Raw genomic sequence first — 24,305 nt, forward strand, 5'->3', positions numbered from 1 at the left:
TTCAGAACCCTATAAATAGTGGTCCTCACCCCTAGTTTGTATATGTACCAACTACCTATAATAGACCTTAATGTTCTTGCCTAAGATCTTATGCTCTAGAAGTTTTGGATTGAACTCCTAGCACATCGGCCTATTTCCGCCTCATCATCGGATGATCTAGGCATGGTTCAGGGGTAAAAACAACTTCGTGATTCATGATAATAATAAAAAGCAACTTCACCATTTTCATGACACAGACCATTCAAGGGTTCTTTTGGGAGCTTCCCAACATTTCAGGATAATCAACGGTACTGCCAACACAAGTTACCTATGGTAATTTTATTTGGGTGGTAGCACTTGCATCTTTTTACATACACTAACCTACAGCATATTGAGCATAATGTTGTACAGCTATGACTACTATACAAAGCTGGCGCATTTTATCCATATGGAACAAAATAGACCAAAACACTTATTACAAGAACCCAGTGCTTTAACACCCAGGCTCGTCTTTAACTATACAAACTTTTCATATATAAACTTATAGCCAGTAAATATCATCGTTAAATGTTGTATTGCTCTATCATTGCATCAGCAGAAGATTATTCACAGTGGCATTCACGTTATTCGTTCTCATCAGGTCCTGCAACAAGGTTGAAAAGGTAAAACATTAGTGCATACTAGCGTCTAGAGAAATTACAAGAAGATGCTAGCAAAAACAGAAACGTACTTCAATAATTAGCTCGTCAGGCATATGGGGTAAAACTTCTCGTACTCTATCTACCATGGTATTAACCCGCGACATGCTTCCGTTAATTGTTCCTGCCGTGCCTCGGAACCGCAAGCTAGCAGAAGACACATCAGGCCTCGAGGAAGATGATGGAACAATTGAAGGGCCTGCCATTGACTCAGGCCACAGATTCCAGGTGGCATCTGCATGCCCATAATTATCAGTCACAGAAGCGAACTGCCTCATCATCATCTGAACTCCGCTAAGCCCCACGGATCTCACTGCACTAGAGGAACTGGGGTCATCGACCCCAGGGCTCGACCACGGTGGTGCCCAGCGAGAATCAAGACCCGCACCTCTGCGACAACCAACACAAACACATTAAGGAATCAAATATCAACAACTCTGTAGTCACATAAATTGAATGGAAAACTGCATTGCTGCCATCATTGATGAACCATATCTTCTGGGTTTTGAGTTAACATGTTAATAAAACAGGTAACAGTTCTACGCCTGAGCATTGTATTTACTTCCTCTGATCCAATATAAGGCCCTGTTTGATAGCAAAGCATTTTCTAAGTATTTTGAGAACACTACAGTTTTTGTGATTACCATAGTTTTATTTACAACGAGGTGTTTGGTCGCCCTTAAAAAATTGTGGTTTTAATACTACAGTATTTGCTAAACCATGGTTTTTTCTCTGTATTAAAAAAAGAGCCCCATTCCTCTTTTTAAAAAACAGAGGAGCTGAAAAGAACGTCATGGCACCGCGTTATCCTCTCCCCCGCTGTTCAACAACTCGTTTCGCTCTCCAAGGGAACTCGTCTGCTCCCACGCCCCGCCCCCGCGGCGGCTGCTGCCCTGCCCGAGTGCCCTTTTTATAACCTACAAGCCTTGAGCATGGCTGTTGACTGGAGTTTTGTTTGTGCAAGCTTCGGTTGCTATGCACGCGGATGGTAAGGACTGGCCAGCTGGCTAGCTAGCTGGAAAAAAGCGCTGCTGTGTGGCCGTGTGCATGGCCGTTCTTTGGCTGGTTGCTACATGCAACGGCTAGCACCGCAAGAAAAACGGGCGTGTTTGCAGCTAGTATGACTAATTTTACAACACTGTGTCAAACAGCTTCTCTGTATTGTTAATACTTTAAAAATACTCTGCTATGTCAATATCACAGTATTTCACGCCTACTGTCTAAATTACTGTAGTTTTTTGATACTTTGGTTTTTGCAATACTTTACTATCAAACACAGCCTAAGTGTCGTGGTTTTAGTTCAAATTGGAAACCATGGTAATCCTAAAAACTGTAGTATTTCCAGAATACTTCGAAGATACAGAGCTATCAAACAGGGCCTAAGTGTCGCGGTTTTAGTGACACAAGGCCCTGTTTGATAGCTCTGTATTTTCGAAGTATTCTGGAAATACTACAGTTTTTAGGATTACCATGGTTTTAATTACTTTGAGCCGTTTGACAATCACTAAAAACTATGCTATTAATACTACAGTTTTTCCAATACTATGGTATTTTCTCTGTTTTAAAAAAAGAGCCTCGGACCTTTTTTTTTAAAACCGAGCACGCGAAAAGAACGAGAGCTCATCGTTATATTCGCTTGCTCCCAAGCCGCCGCCCTATTGTCTGTGGAGCTCGTCTTGATCGGGCAGCCATGGACAGATCAAGGAACGGCAGTACAAGTACAGTGCACTGCGAACTGCCATGGTCGATGGGGCGGAGCAAGCTGGTAGACCTGTCTCTTTCCACGCTGATGGCAACGCGGATGAAGGCCAAGCTGTTTTAGTTCACGAGCAGCTTCGCCGTATGGTCCACTGCCTCCACGCGCAGCTCCTGATTATCCCAGACGCGAAAGAAAACCAAGCAGCTCCGGCAACGTGCAGCTCCGCCGTTGACCGCCTCCCTGTCACACCTGATACACCTGATACAAGTGTATCAGTGGACATGTAATAGGTGAGGAGAGGAATTGGGCCATAAGCAAGTGGGCTGGAGCCGTGGATGTAATGGGCCGCGTGTGGCCTAGAGCGGGTACTTAACCATCGTGTATCAGAGGACTGGTTATGCAATGAGAAAATACTGAATACACTTCTCGTCTCCCTTCGTCTATCTCTCCCTCCTGCTCTCCTCACCTACTCCTGTTCCCCTCCGTGCGATCGATCCCCTTCCTAGGGTTCATCGGTCGTCACACTCCCCCTATTTGTTACTTTGGTAAGCGTAACAGCGAGATTGTGCACGGCGCGTTTAGCTTGGCCATTCAGTTAGTGCATGATCGTACGTCGGTGCCGTGCATGGCAGTTCATCAGTTTGCAGATGTCTAGCTAGCTCAACGCACAATTCAAAACTGCTTCCAATGGCTCTTGCCAAACAGGTCCACTGTATTCTAAATACTTCAAAATACTCTATTATGGCAAAACCGTGGTATTGTGTACCTACAGGCTAAATTATTGTCGTTTTCAATACTTTAGTTTTTTAATGCTTTGTTATCAAACGGGTTGGATCTGAGGGAGTACATGATTAGGCACAAAACTTATGTTAGTTTACTGCTAGTGTTCTAATTTTCGAAGTACATCTATATTCAACTGCACATATGCTAAATCAGAAGTCTTTAAGCAACCAGATTCCAGCAGAACTTCCCATAACCAGTGTCAACTGGCCAGTTTCTAAGAAACTGAGGTTTTGCAACTAGAACACCATTACTCTTGACTGCATGCACTTTGAAGAGGGTCGACGCAGGGAATTAAAGAACAACAAATTGCACTACTTTACTGAGTTTTGAGGGCTAATTTCAAAATGACGTTATTATATCAGAAATCTATCTAATAGTTACGAAAAATAGAGAAGCAATCTGGATTATAGTCTGGTGAAGTGCCACAGATATAGAACATTTTAAGTTTTTATGCATACCTCCAAACACCATCTGAAGGATCCTGCTGTTCAGGAACCCTTTGCTGATTTAATCCCATATTTAGCTGTTCCGAAATTAGCTGAACATTTGCTACCTCTGCTGTTGTTGACCTAGAATGTCCTTGAGCTGAAAGAAAGAGTGGCCTTCGACAAGTTGGACAAGAGTAACCCTCCATTAATCCTTGATCCAACCTGCCCATAGCAACAATATGAGTAAAATAAAACGAGGATCAAATTTCCTACATACATTTGATGGTAAAGACACTTAAGCCTTTAATGTAATTTACTAAGCAGATCAACAGAGGGGCACTCAAACATGACTTCAGTAATTGATCCTTGAAGGTGAGAAATTTCCATTGATTTGTTCGCTATGCACTGGTAAGTAATACTCCGTCCATTAACAAATATAACATGTTCTAACTTTTTTGTGAATCGGATGTATAGACCCATTTTAGTGTGTTCGTCCACTCATTTCAGTCCGTATGTAGTCCATATTGAAATATCAAAAACATCTTATATTTATGAACGGATGAAGTATCAAATAAGGACCTGCATATGGTGTTCATTGACTTGGAGAAGGCCTACAATAAGATACCGCGGAATGTCTATGTGGTGGGCATTGGAGAAACACATAGTCCCAAATACATTACCCTCATCAAGGACATGTACGATAATGTTGTGACAAGTGTTTGAACAAGTGATGGCGACACTGATGACTTCCCGATTAAAATAGGACTGCACCGGTGGTCAGCTTGAGCCCTTATCCTTTTGCTTTGGTGATGGATGAGGTCACAAGGGATATACAAGGAGATACCCCATGGTGCATACTTTTTGCGGATGATGTGGTGCTAGTCGATGATAGTCGGACGGGGTTAACAGAAAGTTAGAGCTATGGAGACAAACCTTGGAATCGAAAGGTTTTATGCTTAGTAAAACTAAAACAGAGTACATAAGGTGCGGTTTCAGTAGTACTAGTACTACTAGGCACGAGGAGGAGGTTAGCCTTGATGGGCAGGTGGTACCTCAGAAGAACACCTTTCGATATTTGGGGCTATGGGGATATCGATGAAGATGTGAATCATCGAATCAAAACCGGATGGATGAAGTGGCGCCAAGCTTCTGGAGTTGTCTGTGACAAGAGAGTGCCACAAAAGCTAAAAGGCGGGTTCTATAGGAGATTCGACCCGCAATGTTGTATGGCACTGAGTGTCGGCCAACTAAAAGGCGACATGTTCAACACTTAGGTTTAGCCAGAGATGCGCATGTTGAGATGGATGTGTGGCCACACAAGGCAGGATCAGGTCCGGAATGATGATATACGGGATAGAGTTGGGGTAGCACCGATTGAAGAGAAGCTTGTCCAACATCGTCGGAGATGGTTTGAGCATATTCAGCATAGGCCTCCGGAAGCTCTAGTGCATAGCGGGCGGCTAAAGCGTGCTCATAATGTGAAGAGAGATCGGGGTAGACCAAACTTGACATGGGAGGAGATCTGAAGGACTGGTGTATCACCAAAGAACTAGCCATGCACACGGGTGTGTGGTGTTAGTTAATATTCTAGCCTATATATTTTCCCCGTTGTATGAGGGGTTTCCTGCATATTTTACCACCCGTACATGTATATATATTGGGCATTGGCCATTGGCCCTCAGGGAATACAGGTTGTATATTACATAACATGGTAGTAGAGCTAGGTCTATTTTTTAGCACGCGCAACTCGTGCTTGAATCCTGTCTATCGCGCCGCCACCATCTTCTCTTGGCTGCCGACGCCGCTGCTCGTTCTTCCCGACGGCTTGTCTACCTCCATCTGCCCCGTCTACCAAGTCTTGCCGCGTCCGGACGACGCTTCTGCAGGCCTGCGCTGCTTGCTCCACCCACCCGCCCATCTACAGGTCAACTTCAGAGCCGCCCGCCTCATCTCAGTCGGGCCATTGTTGCAGCTCTTCGCACGGGCCGCCCGTCGGCTGAAGGACGACGCCACCACGCTCCTCACGATCGGGCCCCACTGCCTGATCCCGATCAAACCAAACTGCTACTGAATCCCACCCGCGCTCCACTCCGCTGCACCCTGCAGATCGGGTCATCATTCCGCCCTCTAGATCGGGTCAACGCTCCGCAGGGCTGCATCCGTGTCCGCGTCGCCCATCCTGCAAGTGCTTCCGCTGGATAAGGTCACGGTCGTGACGTCACAACCGTGACCTGCCGCGCTCGCTGGCTAGTTGTGCCCAGAAATCAGCGATTACTGATTTGCTTGCTCTAGTCACCCCTGCCGGTCACAGGCACTCCTAGCTGCATCTTCATCGTCGGTTCCAGGGGAAGACCAAAGATCTTGCGCGGTAGGTCCGCCAGAAAAACTCAAAAGAGAAAGAAGTCTCGTTAATCTCCTCATGCTCATTCCAAGTTCGAAGTACCTTTTGGCCAAAGTTTGAATCAAGCCGCCGGCCTCCTCTCTTGGGACTGATTCTGCTGATTGGCCTCTAGTAAAAAAAATTGTTGATTGGCCTCTAGTAAAAGAAATGGTGTCTCCAGCTTATCCTTTTGTGATCTTCGACGGTGCTCCCTGTACTGATCCCGTCTTGCACATGCATCGTCTCTCGGTGCTTAGTGCTGGTCCGCCTGTGACGTTCCCTTCGGCGTCTTCCGAAGGTTTTGTTGGTCACTCTCCTACGACTACTCTCGCGACTTCCGCACATGGTGAACATCGCTCTACACCGACTCTTCTCACAACTTTCACCGGTGATTGTCGCTCTACACTTGCAACTTTCACTGGCTGTGCCGGTGCATATGACTCCACAAACTACGCCTCGCACACACGCCTTCCCGCGATGCTTGGGGCTTGTCCGCATGCGGCCTTTAGACTTTACGGACGGTCCTAGTCATGCTCCACCGCCACATCTAGCGGCCACAGGTGGTGGTGGCCGCTCCTCTCCCGGTGCTACTGTGTCGACTACTTCAGCTGTGTACTTCACCGAGGAGATTGCGCGACTTCACGCCCTGTTGATTGCCTCCGGCTCTCTATTGTCGGGTGCATCTACATCGACCTCTTCCGTTGAGCCCCTGACTAAGCAGGAGATTGTGCGACTTCGATGCCTACTAGCTCGGTTTTCCATCGACAGGTTTTGCTGGTTCTGCTACTGACTCTTCTGGCCTCTTCTGGCATTGTGAGACCGCCAGCTACACAGGCAGGTACATCTGTGGATTTTTATATGGGAGCATCTTTCATATGACTCACGATTCATCCAATTTGTCCTCTATTCGACCTTTCAATTCTCTTGTTCGTGTTCTTGCTGCTAATGGTACCTCCCGGTCAATGGTCGAGGCATTCTTAGCACTTCATCCTTTCATGTTCCTGATGTTGCTCATGTTCCTCGATCTACCATGCAGCTCATGTTCGGTGGTCAGATTGTTGACTCTGGTTACTCTGGTTGTCAGGTCATTCTCGACTTTGGACTCGGTCTCTGTTCTAGACCGTCATACTGATGCTCTCCTTATTGCTGGCCCCCGGCACCGTGACTCCTAGGGCCTCTAGGAGCTGAGCTTGACTGGCTTCACTTGACTGGCTTCACCTTCCCTCCGCTGCCACTGCCAACAGTCTCTCCCCCTCTGTTGCCTTGTCTACCAACTTTTTTCAGCAGTGGCATCATCGCCTTGGTCACTTGTGTGGCTCTCATCTCTCTCATCCTTAGTTCGACTTGGTCTTCTTGGATCCTCCGGCGGTGTGTCTTTAGACTACTAGGGTTGTCGGCTTGGTAAGTAGGTCCAGTTACCTTATCCTCATAGCGACACTTTATCTCAGCGTCCTTTCGACCTTGTTCGCTCTCATGTCTGGGGTCCAGCTCCCTTTACCTCAAAAGGGGGTCATCGCTACTATATTATCTTTATAGATGATTTCTCTCGCCACACTTGGATATATTTCATGTCTTCTCATAGTGAGATCTTATCTATCTACAAACATTTTACTGCCATGGTTCACACTCAGTTCTCTACGCCTATTCGTGTGTTTCGTGTTGACTCTGTTGGAAAGTATACTCCAAGATGTTGCGTGAGTAGGGTACTCTTGTTCAGTTTGCTTGTCCTGGTGCTCATGCTTGGAATGGCGTGGCTGAGCGCAAGCATCATCACCTTAAGACGGCCCGTGCGATGATGATCGCCGCCACTCTTCCGCCTCACTTTTGGGCTGAGGCTGTCTCCACTTCCACCTATCTCATCAACCTTTAGTCGTCCACTGCCCTACAAGGTGGCGTTCCTTTCGAGCGACTCTTTGGTCGTTCTCCCAATTACTCGGCATTTTGTTTGTTTGGTTGTGGTTTGCTATATTCTTCTTGCCCCTCGTGAACGCACCAAACTGTTTGCTCAGTCAGTTGAGTGCGTCTTCTTAGGTTATACCGATGAGCATAAGGATGCGCATTTCTCGGGATGTGACTTTTGATGAGTCTCATCCCCCCGCATCCATCTTCCTCGACATTTTCAAAGGATATATCTTCCCTCACTTTCCCTGACACACCTATCACTCCCGTTGAGCCTTTGCTCGTCCATCCTACTGCCCCTGCTTCTCCGGTTGTTGCAGATCCAACGCCACCATCTCCCATGGTTTCCTCACCTGGCTTGTCACCGGATTTTGCACCTTCATCCCCGATATCTTCTTTGTCACTTTCGCCTATCTCGATGAATCCTCCTCGTATTCTTCCATATTTTCCTTAGTATTATACTTGTCGCCCGCGTAATGTGGATACGTCTACTGAAGTGTCATCTTCCTCGTCTTGTCCTACTTATGCCTTGCGTCCTCGCGCCGCTTCCGCCTATTGATCGCCTTGGTTTTCCACGCGCTGGTGCTACCATTCTTGAGCCGACTTCCTATCGTCAAGCTGTTATGCATCCCGAATGGCAGTTTGCGATGGCAGTGGAGCTTGCTGCTCTTGAGCGCATCGGCACGTGGGATCTTGTTTCTCTTCCTCCATGTGTTCGTCCCATCATTTGTAAGTGGGTCTAAAAGGTTAAGACTTGCTCCAATGGTTCTTTGAACGTTACAAAACTCGTCTTGTGGCTCGTGGCTTTCAGCAAGAGCATGGTCATGATTATGATGAGGCTTTTGCTCCTATGGCCCATATGACCATTGTTCGCACACTTCTTGTCATGGCCTCTGTTCGCCACTGGTCTGTGTCTCAGCTTGATGTTTAGAATGCCTTTCTTAATGGTGAGCTGCGTGAGGAGGTTTACATGCAACCCCCATCTGGGTATTTTGTTTCTGATGGCATGATATTGCCATCTTCGTCGCTCTTTCTATGGCCTTAAGCAAACCCCTCGCACCTAGTATGAGCGTTTTGCCTCTGTGGTGACTGTCGCTGGTTTTTCAGCGAGTGCTCATTGTTAGAGAGTTATATATATATATATAACCTTTCGTATTTACCCTATCGTATAAGGGGTTTCCTGCATATATTCCACACCTGTACATGTATATATACTGGCTTATGACCACCTGGAAATACAAGTTGCATATTCCTAACATGGTATTAGAGCCTTAGGGTTTTTTTAGCACGCGCAACTCGTGCTCTCGATCCAATCTTCTATCCACCGCAACCGCCGCTTTCTTCTCTAGACGGCGCTGCTCTTCAGCGCTGCTCTCGTGCGTCTTCACCAACCCCAGGTTGCTTTGCTTTGGCGCCGTCGCCAAACTACCGTTGGTCGATCGATCCAGCTGTCAGCCCGCGATCTCCCACGTCTGATCCAGCTCGCAGCGGATCTGCCCCGCCGCCGCCTGAGTACTCCAGTCCATGCAGCGAACCCAGCCGTCTGCCCGCTCGCAGCGGACTCATCATCCCAGCCCTGCCCGCTGCTCCGCCCGAGGCCCTCGTACGCTCCAAGCCGCCCAAGGTCCTGCCCACTGCTTTGTTGTCTAGTCAACGCAAAGAGCCAGCACTTCCATCCGCAGCCTGCGTGTTGTTCCTTGCCCGTCGATGCATCTCTCTTCAGCGGCTCGGTTGTCTTCTGCTGCTGCTAGCTCCGGCCCGTCCGGTTGTCATCTGTTGCGACTCTCGTCAGGTCTCTCTGCTACGTTCATTGCTGCCTGTTGACAGAAAAAAGAAAGAGAGAAGAAAAGGCACGATGTCTCAGTCCTCGGGTTATGTTGCTGTTCCTCGCTGTCCGCTGATTTTTGATGGTACCAACTACCTTGAGTTTGTCGGCTCGATGCGGATTCACATGCGTGGCCTTCGTCTTTGGGGTGTTCTTTCTGGCGAGGTCCCTAATCCGCCGTGTCCAGTTCCTCCTGTGGCTCCTATTCCGCCGACGCCACCGGTTCTTGCTACCGACGCTGATCAAGCTGCAAAGGATGCAGCTAAGCTGGCTGATGACGCTGTCGTTCTTGCTTATGATGAGCAGGTTCAGACCTATGAGGACGCACTTCAGACTTATCATGCAACTTTGTCTGCTTACACTCAGTGGCTTGATGATGATGCCCGTGTCGCAGCTGTTTTGACTGCTAGTGTTCTACCTCAGTTTGCCCCTGAGTTTCTCGGCCTCTACTTTATTTGAGAAGTGGACTCGGCTTCGTCAGCGCTATCAGCCCTCTGGTGATGCCTTATACCTGTCTGTGGTTCGTTAGGAACATGCTCTTCAGCAGGGTGACTCCACTATTGATGAGTTCTATGCACAGAGTTCTGCTATCTGGCGTCAACTTGATTCTCTCTGCACCGCTGGTTGTCGTACTTGTCAGTGTTACCAGGCTGTGCGGGCTGATTTGGAGTTTCATCGTGTCTACGAGTTTTTGTCTCGACTCCGTAAGGAGTTTGAGCCCCGGCATGCTCAGTTGTTTGCTCGTGGTCGTATCTCCCTCATGGAGGCGCTTTCTGAGATCCGTGCTGAGGAGACTCGCCTCTGTGGCGCTGGTTTACTTGAGGTTCCCTCTGTGCTCGCTATTCGAGTTCCTACTATGCCTGTTGCACCGACTCCTTCCCACTCGAGTGCTCCGCCGCTCTTGCCTACTCCTACGGGCGGCCAGGGTCGGTCCCGTCCTCACTGCGACTACTGCAAGATGGATGGTCGTGTTGAGTCTCGGTGCTTCCAGAAGAAGAAACACCTGCGTAAGGCGCGACCATCAGCTTCAGGGACTTCTTCTACTTCGACATCTTCAGCCACCACCTTGACTGAGCAGGATGTTCTGCGACTTAAGCGTCTGCTTGCCGCTTCAGGTTCTCCTTCGACGGGTACTACAGGTTCTGTGACCGATGCTTCCCGCACTAAGCAACCACCCTCTACACAGTCAGGTACATCCTCGTGGGTTCTGGACTCCGGAGCTTCTTTTCATATGTCTTCTCATTCTTCAAATTTGTCCTCTCTTAAATCGCTTGATTTTCCTGTTCATGTGCTCACTGCTGATGGTACTCCTCTTTTTGTTGCTAGTCGAGGCAATCTTACCACACCTTCTTACTCTGTTCCTGATGTTGCTCATGTTCCTCGACTTACCATGAATCTTTTATCTGTCGGCCAACTTACTGATTCTGGTTGTCGCGTCATCCTTGACGTTGACTCTTGTTCTGTTCAGGATCGTCGAACGCACACTTTGGTTGGGGCTGGCCCTCGCCGCCGTGACTCTCAGGGTCTTTGGGAGCTAGACTGGCTTCATGTTCCTTCCGCTGCCACCACTATCGCTAGTCCATCCGCTTCTGTCGCTTCAGCTACCGGCTCCTTCCAGCAATGGCATCATCGACTTGGTCATCTTTGTGGGTCTCGCTTGTCGTCATTAGTTCGTCGAGGTCTTCTGGGGTCTGTCTCAGGAGATGTCTCTTTAGAGTGTCAGGGGTTGTAGACTAGGAAAGACGATTCAGTTACCTTACCCTACTAGTGAGTCGGTGTCTCAGCGTCCTTTTGATTTGGTCCATTCTGATGTATGGGGTCCGGCTCCCTTCGCTTCGAAAGGGGCCAATTGATACTATATTATTTTCATAGATGATTTCTCTCGTTACACTTGACTTTATTTTATGACTTCTCGCGGTGAGGTTCTTTCCATCTATAAGCGTTTTGCTGCCATGGTTCACACTCAGTTCTCTTCGCCTATTCGTGTGTTCCGTGCTGACTCCGTTGGCGAGTACATTTCCAAGATGTTGCATGGTGTTCTTGCTGAGCAGGGCACTCTTCCTCAATTCTCTTGGCCTGGTGCTCATGCTCAGAATGGTGTGGCTGAGCGAAAGCATCGCCACCTTCTTGAGACAGCTCGTGCGTTGATGATCGCCGCTTCTCTTCCACCTCATTTTTGGGCCGAGGCTATATTCACCTCCACCTATCTCATCAACCTTCAGTCGTTCGCTGCTCTCCAGGGTGTTCCTTTCAAGTGTATCTTTGATCGTTCTCCTGATTATTCGACGCTTCGCTTGTTTGGTTGTGTTTGCTATGTTCTTCTTGCCCCCCGTGAACGCACCAAACTGACCGCTCAGTCTGTTGAGTGTGTCTTCTTAGGATATAGTGACGAGCATAAGGGCTATCGTTGTTGGGATCCTATCGGTCGTCAGATGCATATTTCTCGGGATGTAACTTTTGATGAGTCTCGTCCTTCCTACCCGCGTCCATCTTCCTCGACCTTTTCAGTGGAGGATATCTCTTTCCTCACTTTTCTTGACACGCCTACCTCTGTGCCCAGTATTCCTATTCCTCGTCCTGCTGTTGCAGATCCGACGCCATCCTCTCCTACGGATTCTTCCCCTCCCTCATTGCATGACTCTCCACGTTCATCACCGACACATTTCCCATCTCCACCTTCATCACCGATACCTTCCTCTTCTCCACCTTCATCATCGCTACATTCCCCGTCTCCACCTCCAGTAATTCCACCTCTTCCCTCCTTCCCTTTTCATTATACTCGTCGTCCACGTGTTGTGGATAAATCCACTGACGTGCCATCTACTTCTGGTGCGTCGTCCTCCTCATCCCAGACGACTTATGGTCTTCGGGCTCGGCCTCGCCCTCCCCCTGACCGCTATTCTCCTAGTCGATATGCTCTTTCGGCTATACTTGAGCCTACGTCTTATCGCGATGCTGTTGTTCATCCTGAATGGCAGTTTGCGATGGCAGAGGAGCTTGCTGCTCTTGAGCGCACTGGCACATGGGATCTTGTTTCTCTTCCTCCCGGTGTTCGTCCCATCACTTGTAAGTGGGTCTACAAGGTTAAGACTCGCTCTGATGGTTCTCTTGAGCATTACAAAGCTCGTCTTGTGGCTCGTGGTTTTCAAAGGAGCATGGTCGTGATTACGATGAGACATTTGCTCCTGTGGCCCATATGACCACTATCTGCACACTTCTCGTTGTGGCCTCTATTCACCATTGGTCTGTTTCTCAGCTTGATGTTAAGAATGCCTTTCTTAACGATGAGCTGCGTGAGGAGGTATACATGCAGCCACCACCTGGGTATTCTGTTCCTGATGGCATGGTATGTCGTCTTCGTCGCTCTCTCTATGGCCTTAAGCAAGCCCCCCGTGCCTGGTTTGAGCGTTTTGCCTCTGTGGTGACTGCCACTGGTTTTTCAGCGAGTGCTCATGATCCAACATTGTTTGTCCACCTTTCTCCTCGTAGTCGGACGCTTCTTCTCTGTGTTGATGACATGATCATCACTGGCGACGACCCCGAGTATATTGCCTTTGTAAAGGCCCGTCTTAGTGAGCAGTTTCTTATGTCCGATCTTGGACCTCTGCGCTACTTTCTTGGGATTGAAGTCTCTTCTAGCTCTGATGGCTTTTTTATATCCCAGGAAAGTATATACAGGATCTTCTTGTTCGTGCTGCTCTTACCGATGAGCGCATTGTTGAGACTCCAATGGAGCTCAATGTTCACCTCCGTGATACTAATGGCGACCCCTTGCCTGATCCGACGCGTTATCGTCATCTTGTTGGGAGTCTTGTCTATCTAGCTATCACTCGTCCGGATATCTCTTATCCGGTTCATATTCTGAGTCAGTTTGTCTCCGCTCCCACTTCGGTTCACTATAGTCACCTCCTTCGTGTTCTCCGGTATCTTCAGGGCACGATCTCTCACCGTCTATTCTTTCCTCACTCCAATTCTTTACAGCTTCAGGCCTATTCGGATGCTACGTGGGCTAGTGATCCCTCCGATCGCCGTTCACTTTCTGCTTACTGTGTTTTTCTTGGTGGTTCTCTCATTGCCTGGAAGATGAAGAAACAGATTGCAGTTTCCCGTTCGAGTGCAGAGGCTGAGTTACGAGCTATGGCTCTTTTGACGGCAGAGATGACTTGGTTACGGTGGTTACTTCAGGATTTTGGTGTTTCTGTTACTACACCTACTCTGCTCTTGTCTGACAGTACAGGTGCTATTAGCATTGCGCGCGATCCTGTGAAGCATGAGCTCACCAAGCATATTGGTGTTGATGCTTTCTATGTGCGCGTTGGTGTGCAGGATCAGGTTATTGCTCTTCAGTATGTGCCTTCCGAGTTACAGTTGGCGGATTTTCTGACGAAGGCCCAGACTACAGCGCAGCATGGCTTCTATCTCTCCAAACTCAGTGTTGTTAATCCACCATGAGTTTGAGGGGGGGTGTTAGAGTTATATATATATATATATATCCATGTAACCTTTCATATTTACCTTATTGTATAAGGGGTTTCCTGCATATATTCCACGCCTGTACATGTATATATGCTGGCCTATGGCCACCTGGAAATACAAGTTGCATATTCCTAACACTCATGATCCAACGCTATTTGTCCGCTTTTTTGCTCGTGGTCGGACTCTTCTTCTATACGTTGATGACATGATTATCACTGGCGACGACCCCGAGTATATTGCCTTTGTGAAGGCTCGTCTTAGTGAGCAGTTTCTTATGTCTGATCTTGGCCCTCTTTGCTACTTTCTTGGGATCAAGGTCTCTTCTACTCCGATGGCTTTTCTATTTCCTAAGAAAAGTATATCCAGGATCTTCTTGCTTGTGCTGCTCTTACTGATGAGCGAACTGTTGAGACTCCCATGGAGCTCAATGTTCACCTCTGTAATACTAATGGTGACCCCTTGCCTGATCTGTCGCATTATTGTCATCTTGTTGGGAGTCTTGTCTATCTAGCTGTCACTCATCCGAATATCTCCTATCCGGTCCATATTCTGAGTCAGCTTGTCTCTGCTCCCACTTCGGTTCGCTATAGTCACTTCCTTCGTGTTCTTCCATATCTTCAGGGCACGATCTCTCACCGACTGTTCTTTCCTCGCTCCGATTCCTTACAGCTTCGGGCCTATTCGAATGCTACGTGGGCTAGTGATCCCTCGGATCGCCGTTCACTTTTTGCTTACTGTGTTTTCTTGGTGGTTCTCTCATTGCCTGGAAGACGAAGTAGACTGCAGTTTCGCGTTGTGTAGAGGCTGAGTTACGAGCTATGGCTCTTTCGACAGCAGAGGTAACTTGGTTACAGTGGTTACTTCAGGACTTCGGTGTTTCTGTCACTACACCTACTCTGCTCTTGTCTGACAGTACAGGTGCTATTAGCATGAGCTCACCAAGCATATTGGTGTTGATGCTTTCTATGTGCGCGCTGATGTGCAGGAACAAGTTATTGCTCTTGAGTATGCGCCCTCCGAGTTACAGTTGGCAGATTTCTTTACGAAGGCCCAGACTAGAGCACAGCATGGCTTCTATCTCTCCAAACTGAGTGTTGTTTATCCACCATGAGTTTGAGGGGGGTGTTCGAGTTATATTCTAGCCTATATATTTTCCCCGTTGTATGAGGAGTTTCCTGCATGTTACCGAAAAAGGGTTTCCCCCCGCTTTGTATACAAAGCAACCAACCAAGCCGTACAAGGATAGGTGCTGGAGTGGAAGTAGCACAGTCACGCCCAAAAGAAACGACAGAGAAAGAGCAAAAGAAACAAATGCCGACAACGACGGATCAACGAAAACGAAGAAGCCTCGCGAACGCTGCGCCCACCGGGATCTTCCACTAGGCTCCAAGACTCCGAAGCGTCGGCACCTATCAACACCTCCAAGAAGGATCGCGACGATGACGACGCTGCTGCCAAGGGTTTCCCCCGGTACACGACGAGGCGAGAGGAAGGGTAGCCCCCGACGCCCTCCCGGAAGGTCAGGTGGCACCCACAGGCGCCACCGCGCCGGTGTCGGCCAAGCCGACAGGGGTTTCCCCCGATCCCAACCCGCACCTCGGGCGCTCCGGAGCCAGCCACCAAACCAACCACCACCCAGCGCCAACACGGTCAAGAGGCCCCCACGCCGTCTCACCACGACACCGCGAAGTGAGGACAACACGGCGAAGAATCAGAGCCGGGACTAGGGCAGCAGCACCGTCGGCACGCGGGAGGGCCCCACCTCCACCGTCAGCGACGGTAGCCGTCCGGACGCAATAGCAAGAGCACACCAGGCCCGTAGGCCCACAGGCATGGCTGAGCCCTCGTGGGCCCGTAACGCTCCCGCCCTCGCACTGCTGCCGGCACGCCATTGGCGCCGCCGCCCACATCCGAGCCGCTCCTCCTCCACACCGAGCCGCAGACAGCAAGGCCACGCCGGCGTCGGCCCGCTAGGACCCAGATGGGGCCCTAAGGGCCCAGATCTGGGCCGGGGGCGCGCCGCCGGCCACCAGCACCACCAGGCCACCCCGCCGCCAAGAGGCAACGCCACCACCGCGCCAGCAGCCGGCCCCGCCTCCAGGACGCCGGACCACCGCCAGCCGAGCTGCACCCGCCGCCGAGCCCTGCCCCGGGAAGGGCGCTACGCGCGGGAGAAAAGAAGGCCCACCACCGCCGAGCCACCTGGCCAGATCCGGGGGCGTCGTCCGGCGGCGGCGGGGGAGGGAGAACGGAGAGGTGGGGGCGAGGAGAGGATGCGGAGGGGCCGCCCCGGCCGCCGCCCGGGGAGGCGACGCGAGGCGGAGTCGGGAGAGGGAGGCGGAGTCCTGTCAAAAGGATTTCGTGCGCCAACGTTTCCTGCATGTTTACCACCTCTACATGTATACATATTGGCCATTGGCCCTCAGGGAATACAAGTTGCATATTTCCTAACACGTGGAAGCTAGCTATGCATGTGCCAGAACCATGAGTGGGTTGCGAGATCTTACAGGTTTCAGCTCTAGCATACCCCAACTTGTTTGGGACTAAAGGTTTTGTTGTTGCTGCTGATGAAGTATGAAATAAACTCCTTTACAGATTCCATTATAGAAAGTTCCAGTTGACAGCAAAATCAGGAGTTCAGGACACTAGTCTCGTAGTTTAATTCGGAATTCAAGTAACTAAATGACATGGACATATGGAAGAGTACACTGATAACTACAGCCTTTAACTCAAAAGATTTTTTACTAGCAATCAAGCATCAATTGGCAACACATTAAAAGCAACTAAGGGCATACCAAGATCGCAAGCAAGGTAGATGAAATAGATGGTTGCAAGGCAACTTTTTAGCTCGAGCCATTGGTCCCTGTGAGTTGCAGCAGAAGCAACAAAAAATTCAGATACACAAGTAGTCAAGGACTACAGAGTTTCTGAAGATCTAGAAAACTGTTTACCCGGCAGATGGCACACTCATCATCATATGTGCAGATCTCATCGTATTTAGCATCTGGAAGTGCTCCGTCGAGCGAACGGAGTGCCTTTCTTAACTTAATGTAGGTCCTAATCCTCTTCAAAAATGAAACTACAAGAGCCTGCATATGATAAAAGACACATCAGTACATATTAAATAACTTCCATGAAAGTAACACAGTTTATCAACAGTTGCCAATAGGTGATGTCTGCCTTACACGCAAGTTAAACAGGAGGACTGCGTCGACCAGGTGAAACGCCATACCACGGAGCCAAAAGATCATCGAATAATGACCAAGTGACATCAACAAGCTTATCAGGTCAATGACAAAACCAAAATTCCTTATAAGTTGGCCTCTCCATTCAGAAAATGAACCTGCAGATGGGAAGCATGATTACATCCTGGTAGCAAAGTCAAAAGAGTTCAAGAAAAGTTTGCACAGGAGCTTAGTAAGTCTTGCTCCTGAAACATTGTTCCAACAGAAGATAAAGCGCAGCCTACAGATACACCAAAGCAATAAGTAGTGACATGTGTGACTGAAACTGCTGTTTGTGTAACTCCCTGGTCAAGAAGAGTCGTTCTGGCCATATATTTGTACTTCCTCCGTCCGGAAATACTTGTCGGAGAAATGGATGTATCTAGACGTATTCTAGTTCTAGATACATCCATTTTTATCCATTTCTCCGACAAGTGTTTCTAGATGGAGGGAGTGCAATCTAATGGAATTATAATGTTTATGAACTAATTTCTTAGACAAATGTACACACACTATTTTGATGGCCAAGATAAATATTCACAAAGATGTTACTGGTCAAAGTTAAATAGTTTGACTGTAAGCATGGATATCACTTTTGTAACCAGATGTCCTGCTTGTGTGCCTCAATATTACTATCATTGAGATGGTAAACACAAAAACTGTACATGCACAACATAAGAGTTATATATCAACAATGAGTTTAGCTGAGGAGCTTATCACCTGCTGCTTGTTTATAAGTTTTTTGGAAATCAAGATAGTCCACACCACTGTCCATCAGATGTCGCTGCCAAATGTCAAACAACTGAAATCCATGCACCATGATAGACTGCCAAGAAGGTGGGCTATTTCAGAAAAGTCATCAAGAGATTCAGAAGTAATGACTACTATGACAGGTAAACATTCATTATGTTTTTTTTTCTAGTTAACAACTTAATATTCATAAATGGCAGTGCAGCAAAATATATAAGTAAATTGGAAGTCAATGAGTCACAAATACCCCTCACAATATTGGTTCAAATTACCTGCAGTGACTCAAAGGCAATACTAAGTGGCTCAAATAACATAAGCCAAAATAACTTAGAATTGCATGAACTGCAGAACCCTACACAAAGCTTCATCCTGGAGAAGTTAGATAAAAAATAACTAGTGAGTTCTCTGAACAGAAACAGCACCATACTTTTGTTATGAAAGCTTATTGTATTGCACAACCCGAAGCGCCTAATACATATTACATATAAGTAAAACGGAGGCTGAATGACCAAGGCTTTTGTATACTCGTATGGCATGCACCAACACGACAGAGTGATGGACATGGATGGATGTAACATAAGCAATACACTGAAGAGACTGACTCGAGAAGGGATACTAGCTAGAAGTAGCAGCAGCCAGCAAGCACTCAGCCAAAACAGCAAGAACAGCACACCATCGGCCAGCACAATAGTACTCGGCCTAACACCACCAGTCCAACAACAACAGCGAACCAGCACCAAAATAGCAGCCCATGGACTAAGTAATGCGGCACCCGCCCACAAAGCCATCATGAATGAAGCTGAACGGAGCAGAAGTCTGCGGCGAGGAATCTGCAGCTGCATATCCATTCATGGAACGGCAGAGGTAGTCAGGCAATAATAGAGGAGGTCAGCGGCGCTGAATGAAGACTTGCACTGCAGACAAGATCAGCATGTCAGATCCAGAGCTCGCCTGAACCTGAAACTAGAGTCAACGTTGCCTTCCGTTTCGTCAGTTATTGGACGGCCAAGATGATCGCAAGGCCCATTTACCTGAAACTATTCAGTTTCACCTGTTGTCACTAGTTATTGTTACCGTTTCACTTGTCGAGTAACTAGCTCAGCAGTATATAAGCGTGGGGCGTGCACTGTGTTAGTCATTCAATGATCATTATCCTGTAAGGACAAAAATACAGTATAGCAATACAAGTCGGGGTCTTTCTCTTCCGAGGCGAACCCTAGATACAATTTCACTTTCGTTTTCCATTTCTCATGATTTCACCGATCTGAGTAAAATAGGGATCTGTCAAATGGTATTCAGAGGGGCAATGGGGCCCAGTCCTCTCTCAAAGGCCAAGTACCAGGATGCAGAGGCGCCAGAACATAATTGAAAAGGCTGCAGCTTACAAGATGAGGAAGAATCTGGAGGTCCCTGCCACTTTCAAAAGTAAGTCCTTTAATAATGAATCTGTCGATGCTTTGGAGGCTTATGCCTCTGCTGTTGATTTAAAAATTGGTATGTCTGATGAAGATAGATCTAATATCATTAGTGACATAATTAGAAGTGAAAGTGAGAATTGTCTTGAATTTGCTTCTCAACACCCTGACATATCCTTACCTGATGATATAGATGATGCTTTTTATGATGAGAGTGGGGTATGTACTCCTGAAAATTGCAGATCCGACTCCAACAGACCAGGGGGCACTGCTGGTTCTGTTGGCAGTCTTGAACCTGCTCCAAAACAAGGGCTTTATAGCCTATCCCATCCTTTTAAGATCCCATGATAGGTCTCCTTTGGATTATTAGAGGTGTGAGCCAAAAGGAAAATTACAGTGCCTGTCTGATATTATTAACAAGTATAAGCCAGATTTCATAGGGTTTCAAGAAACAAAAAAAGAGCAAATCTCTGATTCTTTCTTAAATACATTAGCTGGCCCTACTCAGTATATTTGGCACTTGTTGCCTGCTGCTGGCTCTGCTGGGAGCATCCTTGTAGGAGTTAATACTTGCTCTTTTGAGTGCTTTGACTTTGTGTGCAAAAAATACTGCATAATTGTTACTCTGAAAAATAAATCTGATGGTTTTTGCTGGCAGCTAGTGGTAGTGTATGGTACAGCTTATGCTGTGGATAAAATTGACTTCATTGCTGAACTGCATGAAGTGATGGAAGGGTTGTCCCATCCTGTACTTTTTGGTGGGGATTTTAACTTGATAAGAGAGGCTAAGGAGAAATCCTTGGGAAATGTTAATAATTCCTGGGCCTGCCTACTTAATGATTGGATCAACAAATGGGGGCTCATGGAAATAAAGCTTGCTAATAGGGTTTATAACTGGGGTAATAATCAAGAGAATCATGTGTTTGCAACTATAGACAGAGTGTTTTCTTCCACTGAGTGGGATAGTCACTTCCCTCTATCTACCCTATGTGCCCTTCCTAGGGTTGGTAGCGACCATGCACCCCTCCTCCTTGATACTGGGATGAGGGAGAATAAAGTTAACAAGCCTTTTAAGTTTGAGAAATGGTGGTTGGGGCAACCTGGTTTCTCTGAACTAGTGGAAAAAAATTGGGCTACCCCCTCCCCATTCAGTTCTGCCATTGAGACATGGCAGTTTAAGACCAAAATGTTTAGACAAAAAGCAAAAGGTTGGAGCATCAACCTTGAGGCTGCGATGAAAAATAAGAAGAAAGCTCTTCTGCAAGAATTTGATATTCTTGATGTTTTTTCTGAGCAAAATAGAATTTCTGAGGATATCCTTAGAATGAAAGAGATCAAAGAGGAGTTGGAGAGTATATTTGGAAAAAAGAAGAAACTGCCATGTGGCAGAGGGCTAGGGATCGAAAAATCTTAGAGGGGGGCAAAAACACAGCTTACTTTCATGCTGTGGCTAATCAACATAGGAGGAAAAAACAATTGTCGGTTTTAGAGGGCCCTGATGGTCCTGTTTACTCTACCAAAGATATGTTGGAAATAGCCACAGACTTCTACAAAAACCATTTTGGTTTTGAGCCAAAACCTAATATTCACTTGGGTGACCAGTTTTGGTCTGCTGAAGAACTTGTTACTGAGGCTGAAAATGAACTTCTTGAAAGACCTTTTACGGAGGAAGAAATTAAAGAAGCCATTATGGGATCGTATGCCAGTGGAGCTCCAGGTCCAGATGGCTTATCTTTCTTGTTTTACCAAAACTTTTGGGAGGTGATTAAAGCAGACTTTATGGCCTTGGTGAGGGATTTTGAACGCGGAACTTTGGATATCCAAAGACTTAACTACTCTACTGTTGTTCTTATTCCAAAAGAACCGGATGCTAGACATATGAAGAAGTTTAGACCAATCTGCTTGAGTAATTGTTCGGTAAAAATCTTCAGCAAAGCTATGTGTAACAGGGTTTCGCCGGTTGGGCACAGGCTGCTTTCCCCTTGCCAATCTGCTTTTGTGAGGGGGAGGTTTATTTTAGAAAGCGTAGTTACAGCCCACGAGGCTATTCATGAAGTTCATAAATCTGGCAAATCTGGGGTTGTCCTCAAATTGGATGATGAGAAAGCGTATGATAGGGTTAACTGGGACTTCCTAGTAGAGATCTTAACTTCTAGAGGTTTTGGGTCTAAATGGATAAGATGGATTTTATCCATCCTTCGAGATAGTTCTTTCTCTGTTAAAATTAATGGTCTTATTGGTCCTTATTTTGTGGGTGGTAAAGGATTAAAACAAGGAGATCCCAGTTCTCCCATCCTTTTTAATCTAGTTGCAGATGTCTTTTCTCGAATGCTAGCTAAGGCTGGCAGGGGAAATATCATTTCGGGGATTATTCCCCATATTATTCCCAATAGCTTGGTTAGTTTGCAGTACACTGATGACACAATTCTTTTCTTGGACCCAGATATTAACCACGCGAAAAACCTTAAATGGTTGTTGGCTTGTTTTGAAAACCTTTCTGGTATGAAAATTAATTATGATAAATGTGAGTTGGTCCCTACAAATTTGGATGAGGCAACCGCTAAGATCTTATGTTAGAGTACGTAATGGGCCTAATGGCCTGGGCTGGCAGTATAGCCCGTTAGTTTTAGGGGTCAAGTAAGCCTTGCTTGGGAGTCAAGTAAGCCTCTCTATATAAAGAGAGGAGATGTATCAATCGAATCAAGCAAGAATTAAGAAGGAAATCCCTTCCCTCTTGCCCGGCCGTGGGCAAAAGGCCCCCGGCCGGCCCTCTCACGCCCTCCTTCTAGCAGCGCCATAACAGTCTGGTATCAGCTAGCTTCGGTTCGATCATGTCTTCACCGCCGCCAACCCCCTCCCTCCCGCTGCCGACCTCCACCACCGCGCCGCTGCCCATCACCTCCGCGCCGCTGGACTCCACCGCCGACACCTCCATCGGCCAGATGCCTCCCTCCACCGCGCCCCCTGCTGCCGTCTTCACCCTGGAGCAGGTCACCGGGGTCCTCAACGACCTGGTCACAGCGGTCCAGGGGATCCGGCTATACTTAGCCAGTCCCTACGGGCCGCCGCCACCCCCGCCGCCGGCCGCCACCACCGGCCCACCGGCCCTGCCATGGTACCCGCCACCCGGGGCGGCTTCCACGGCGCTCGCAGGGCCACTGTAGCTGCAGCCGCTGCCTGCTGCCACCCCGCAGTGGCCGTCGCCGACCCTCGCGGCGCCCCTCGCGCCCATCGCAGCTGCCATCCACCGCCACCACCGCCCCGCCATGCCTACAGTGGCAGCTGCCGCTCCTGGCGGACTCCGCCGCGCCCGGCGCTCCGCTGCAGCAGCCACCGTCGGTCAGCTCCGGCCCCGCATCGACCGCGCCGGCGGGAGTCCCGATCCACCAGATCAAGTTCCCGCCATCGCCATCACCGCTTCCCCAGGGCGTCATCATCCAGCAGATCAAGTTCCCGCCGTCGCCGTGATCACTTCCAGCTTGGATCACTACCCACCACGTGTCGGCGGCGGTGAGGCTGCAAGCTGCTGCGCGCGGCCTCCTAGCTTCAGGGTTCTGAAACTTAAAGGATATGACATGTTCTTAGGAGTGGATTGGCTGAAGAAATATAGTCCTATACAGATGGATCTCATCTTAATGAAAATGAGTGTGACAACACCACATAAGACACTAGTGACTTTCATGGATGAAACTGTGCCCTGGGAGCAGCCACCTGAGATTGTAGACACTGCTGATAAGTTCATGGAGCAAGCTGTTTGTGGTTTCTTCTTGTTTACTGCTGCCTGTTCGGAATTAGTTGCAGCAGATCAGCAAGTACCTCCAGAACTCCAGCCAGTCCTCCAAGAATATGAGAAAGTTTTCTCCACCCCTACTGGATTACCTCCTAGCAGGCCTTGTGATCACAGAATCCCACTAGTTGAAGGGGCAAAAGTGGTAAACCAGAGACCTTACAGAGTCCCACATCACCAAAAAGAGGCACTAGCGAAAATCATCCTGGACCTGCTAAAAGCTGGACTTATTAGACCCAGTACTAGCCCATTTTCTTCTCCTGTTCTCTTATAGTAAAAAAAAAGGATGGTACATGGAGGTTATGCATTGACTACAGGAAGTTGAACTCCATCACCATTAAGAACAAGTATCAAATACCAATGATTGAAGACCTCTTAGACAAGCTAAAGGGAGCTCGTATCTTCTCCAAAATTGATCTCAGAAGTGGCTACCACCAGATCAGAATGGCAGAAGAGGATATCCACGAAACTGCATTTTCTACACTTCAGGGACACTTTGAATTCCTGGTTCTGTCTTTTGGCCTCACCAATGGCCCGCCCACATTTCAGGCCCTCGTGAACTTCCTGTTCGGCCCCTTCACGTTTGTGGTAGTTTTCTTTGATGACATCCTAGTGTTCAGCAAGTCCTTAGAGGAACACAAGATCCACTTGTCCAAAGTATTTGCTACTCTCCAAGAAAACCAGTTGTATGCAAAACTGGACAAGTGCTCTTTTGGTCAGTCTGAAGTGGAGTATTTGGGCCATGTTATCAGTAAGGAGGGAGTGGCTACGGACCCTGCAAAAATCACAGCAATTCAGGAATGGCCAGCACCCACAAATGTCACTGAGCTCAGAAGTTTCCTTGGACTAAGTGGGTATTACAGAAGATTTATCCAGGGGTATGGCCTCATCTGCAGGCCACTGTTTGACTGCTTGAAAAAGGATGCATTTTCCTGGCAGGAACCACGAGAGCAAGCATTCCT

At 48.0% G+C, this 24,305-nt stretch overlaps 1 protein-coding gene across 1 annotated transcript in view; it reads right to left on the minus strand.

Annotated features, from left to right (window-relative positions):
• Positions 1–240: 240 nt before the first annotated feature.
• Positions 241–24,305, minus strand: part of LOC119363609 (E3 ubiquitin protein ligase RIN2-like) — a 35,590-nt gene continuing 11,525 nt past the window's right edge. The window contains exons 5-12 of the mRNA XM_037628987.1: positions 18,414–18,510; positions 18,112–18,217; positions 17,353–17,510; positions 17,119–17,256; positions 16,963–17,030; positions 3,618–3,809; positions 710–1,067; positions 241–622 (exon numbers count right to left, since the gene is read on the minus strand). Of these exons, the coding sequence (XP_037484884.1) occupies positions 563–622; positions 710–1,067; positions 3,618–3,809; positions 16,963–17,030; positions 17,119–17,256; positions 17,353–17,510; positions 18,112–18,217; positions 18,414–18,510 (1,177 nt within the window). The 3' untranslated portion in view covers positions 241–562. The remainder of the gene's footprint in view (positions 623–709; positions 1,068–3,617; positions 3,810–16,962; positions 17,031–17,118; positions 17,257–17,352; positions 17,511–18,111; positions 18,218–18,413; positions 18,511–24,305) is intronic.

Source organism: Triticum dicoccoides, chromosome 2B (genome assembly GCF_002162155.2).
Source record: "Triticum dicoccoides isolate Atlit2015 ecotype Zavitan chromosome 2B, WEW_v2.0, whole genome shotgun sequence".
Classification (NCBI taxonomy): Eukaryota; Viridiplantae; Streptophyta; class Magnoliopsida; order Poales; family Poaceae; genus Triticum; species Triticum dicoccoides.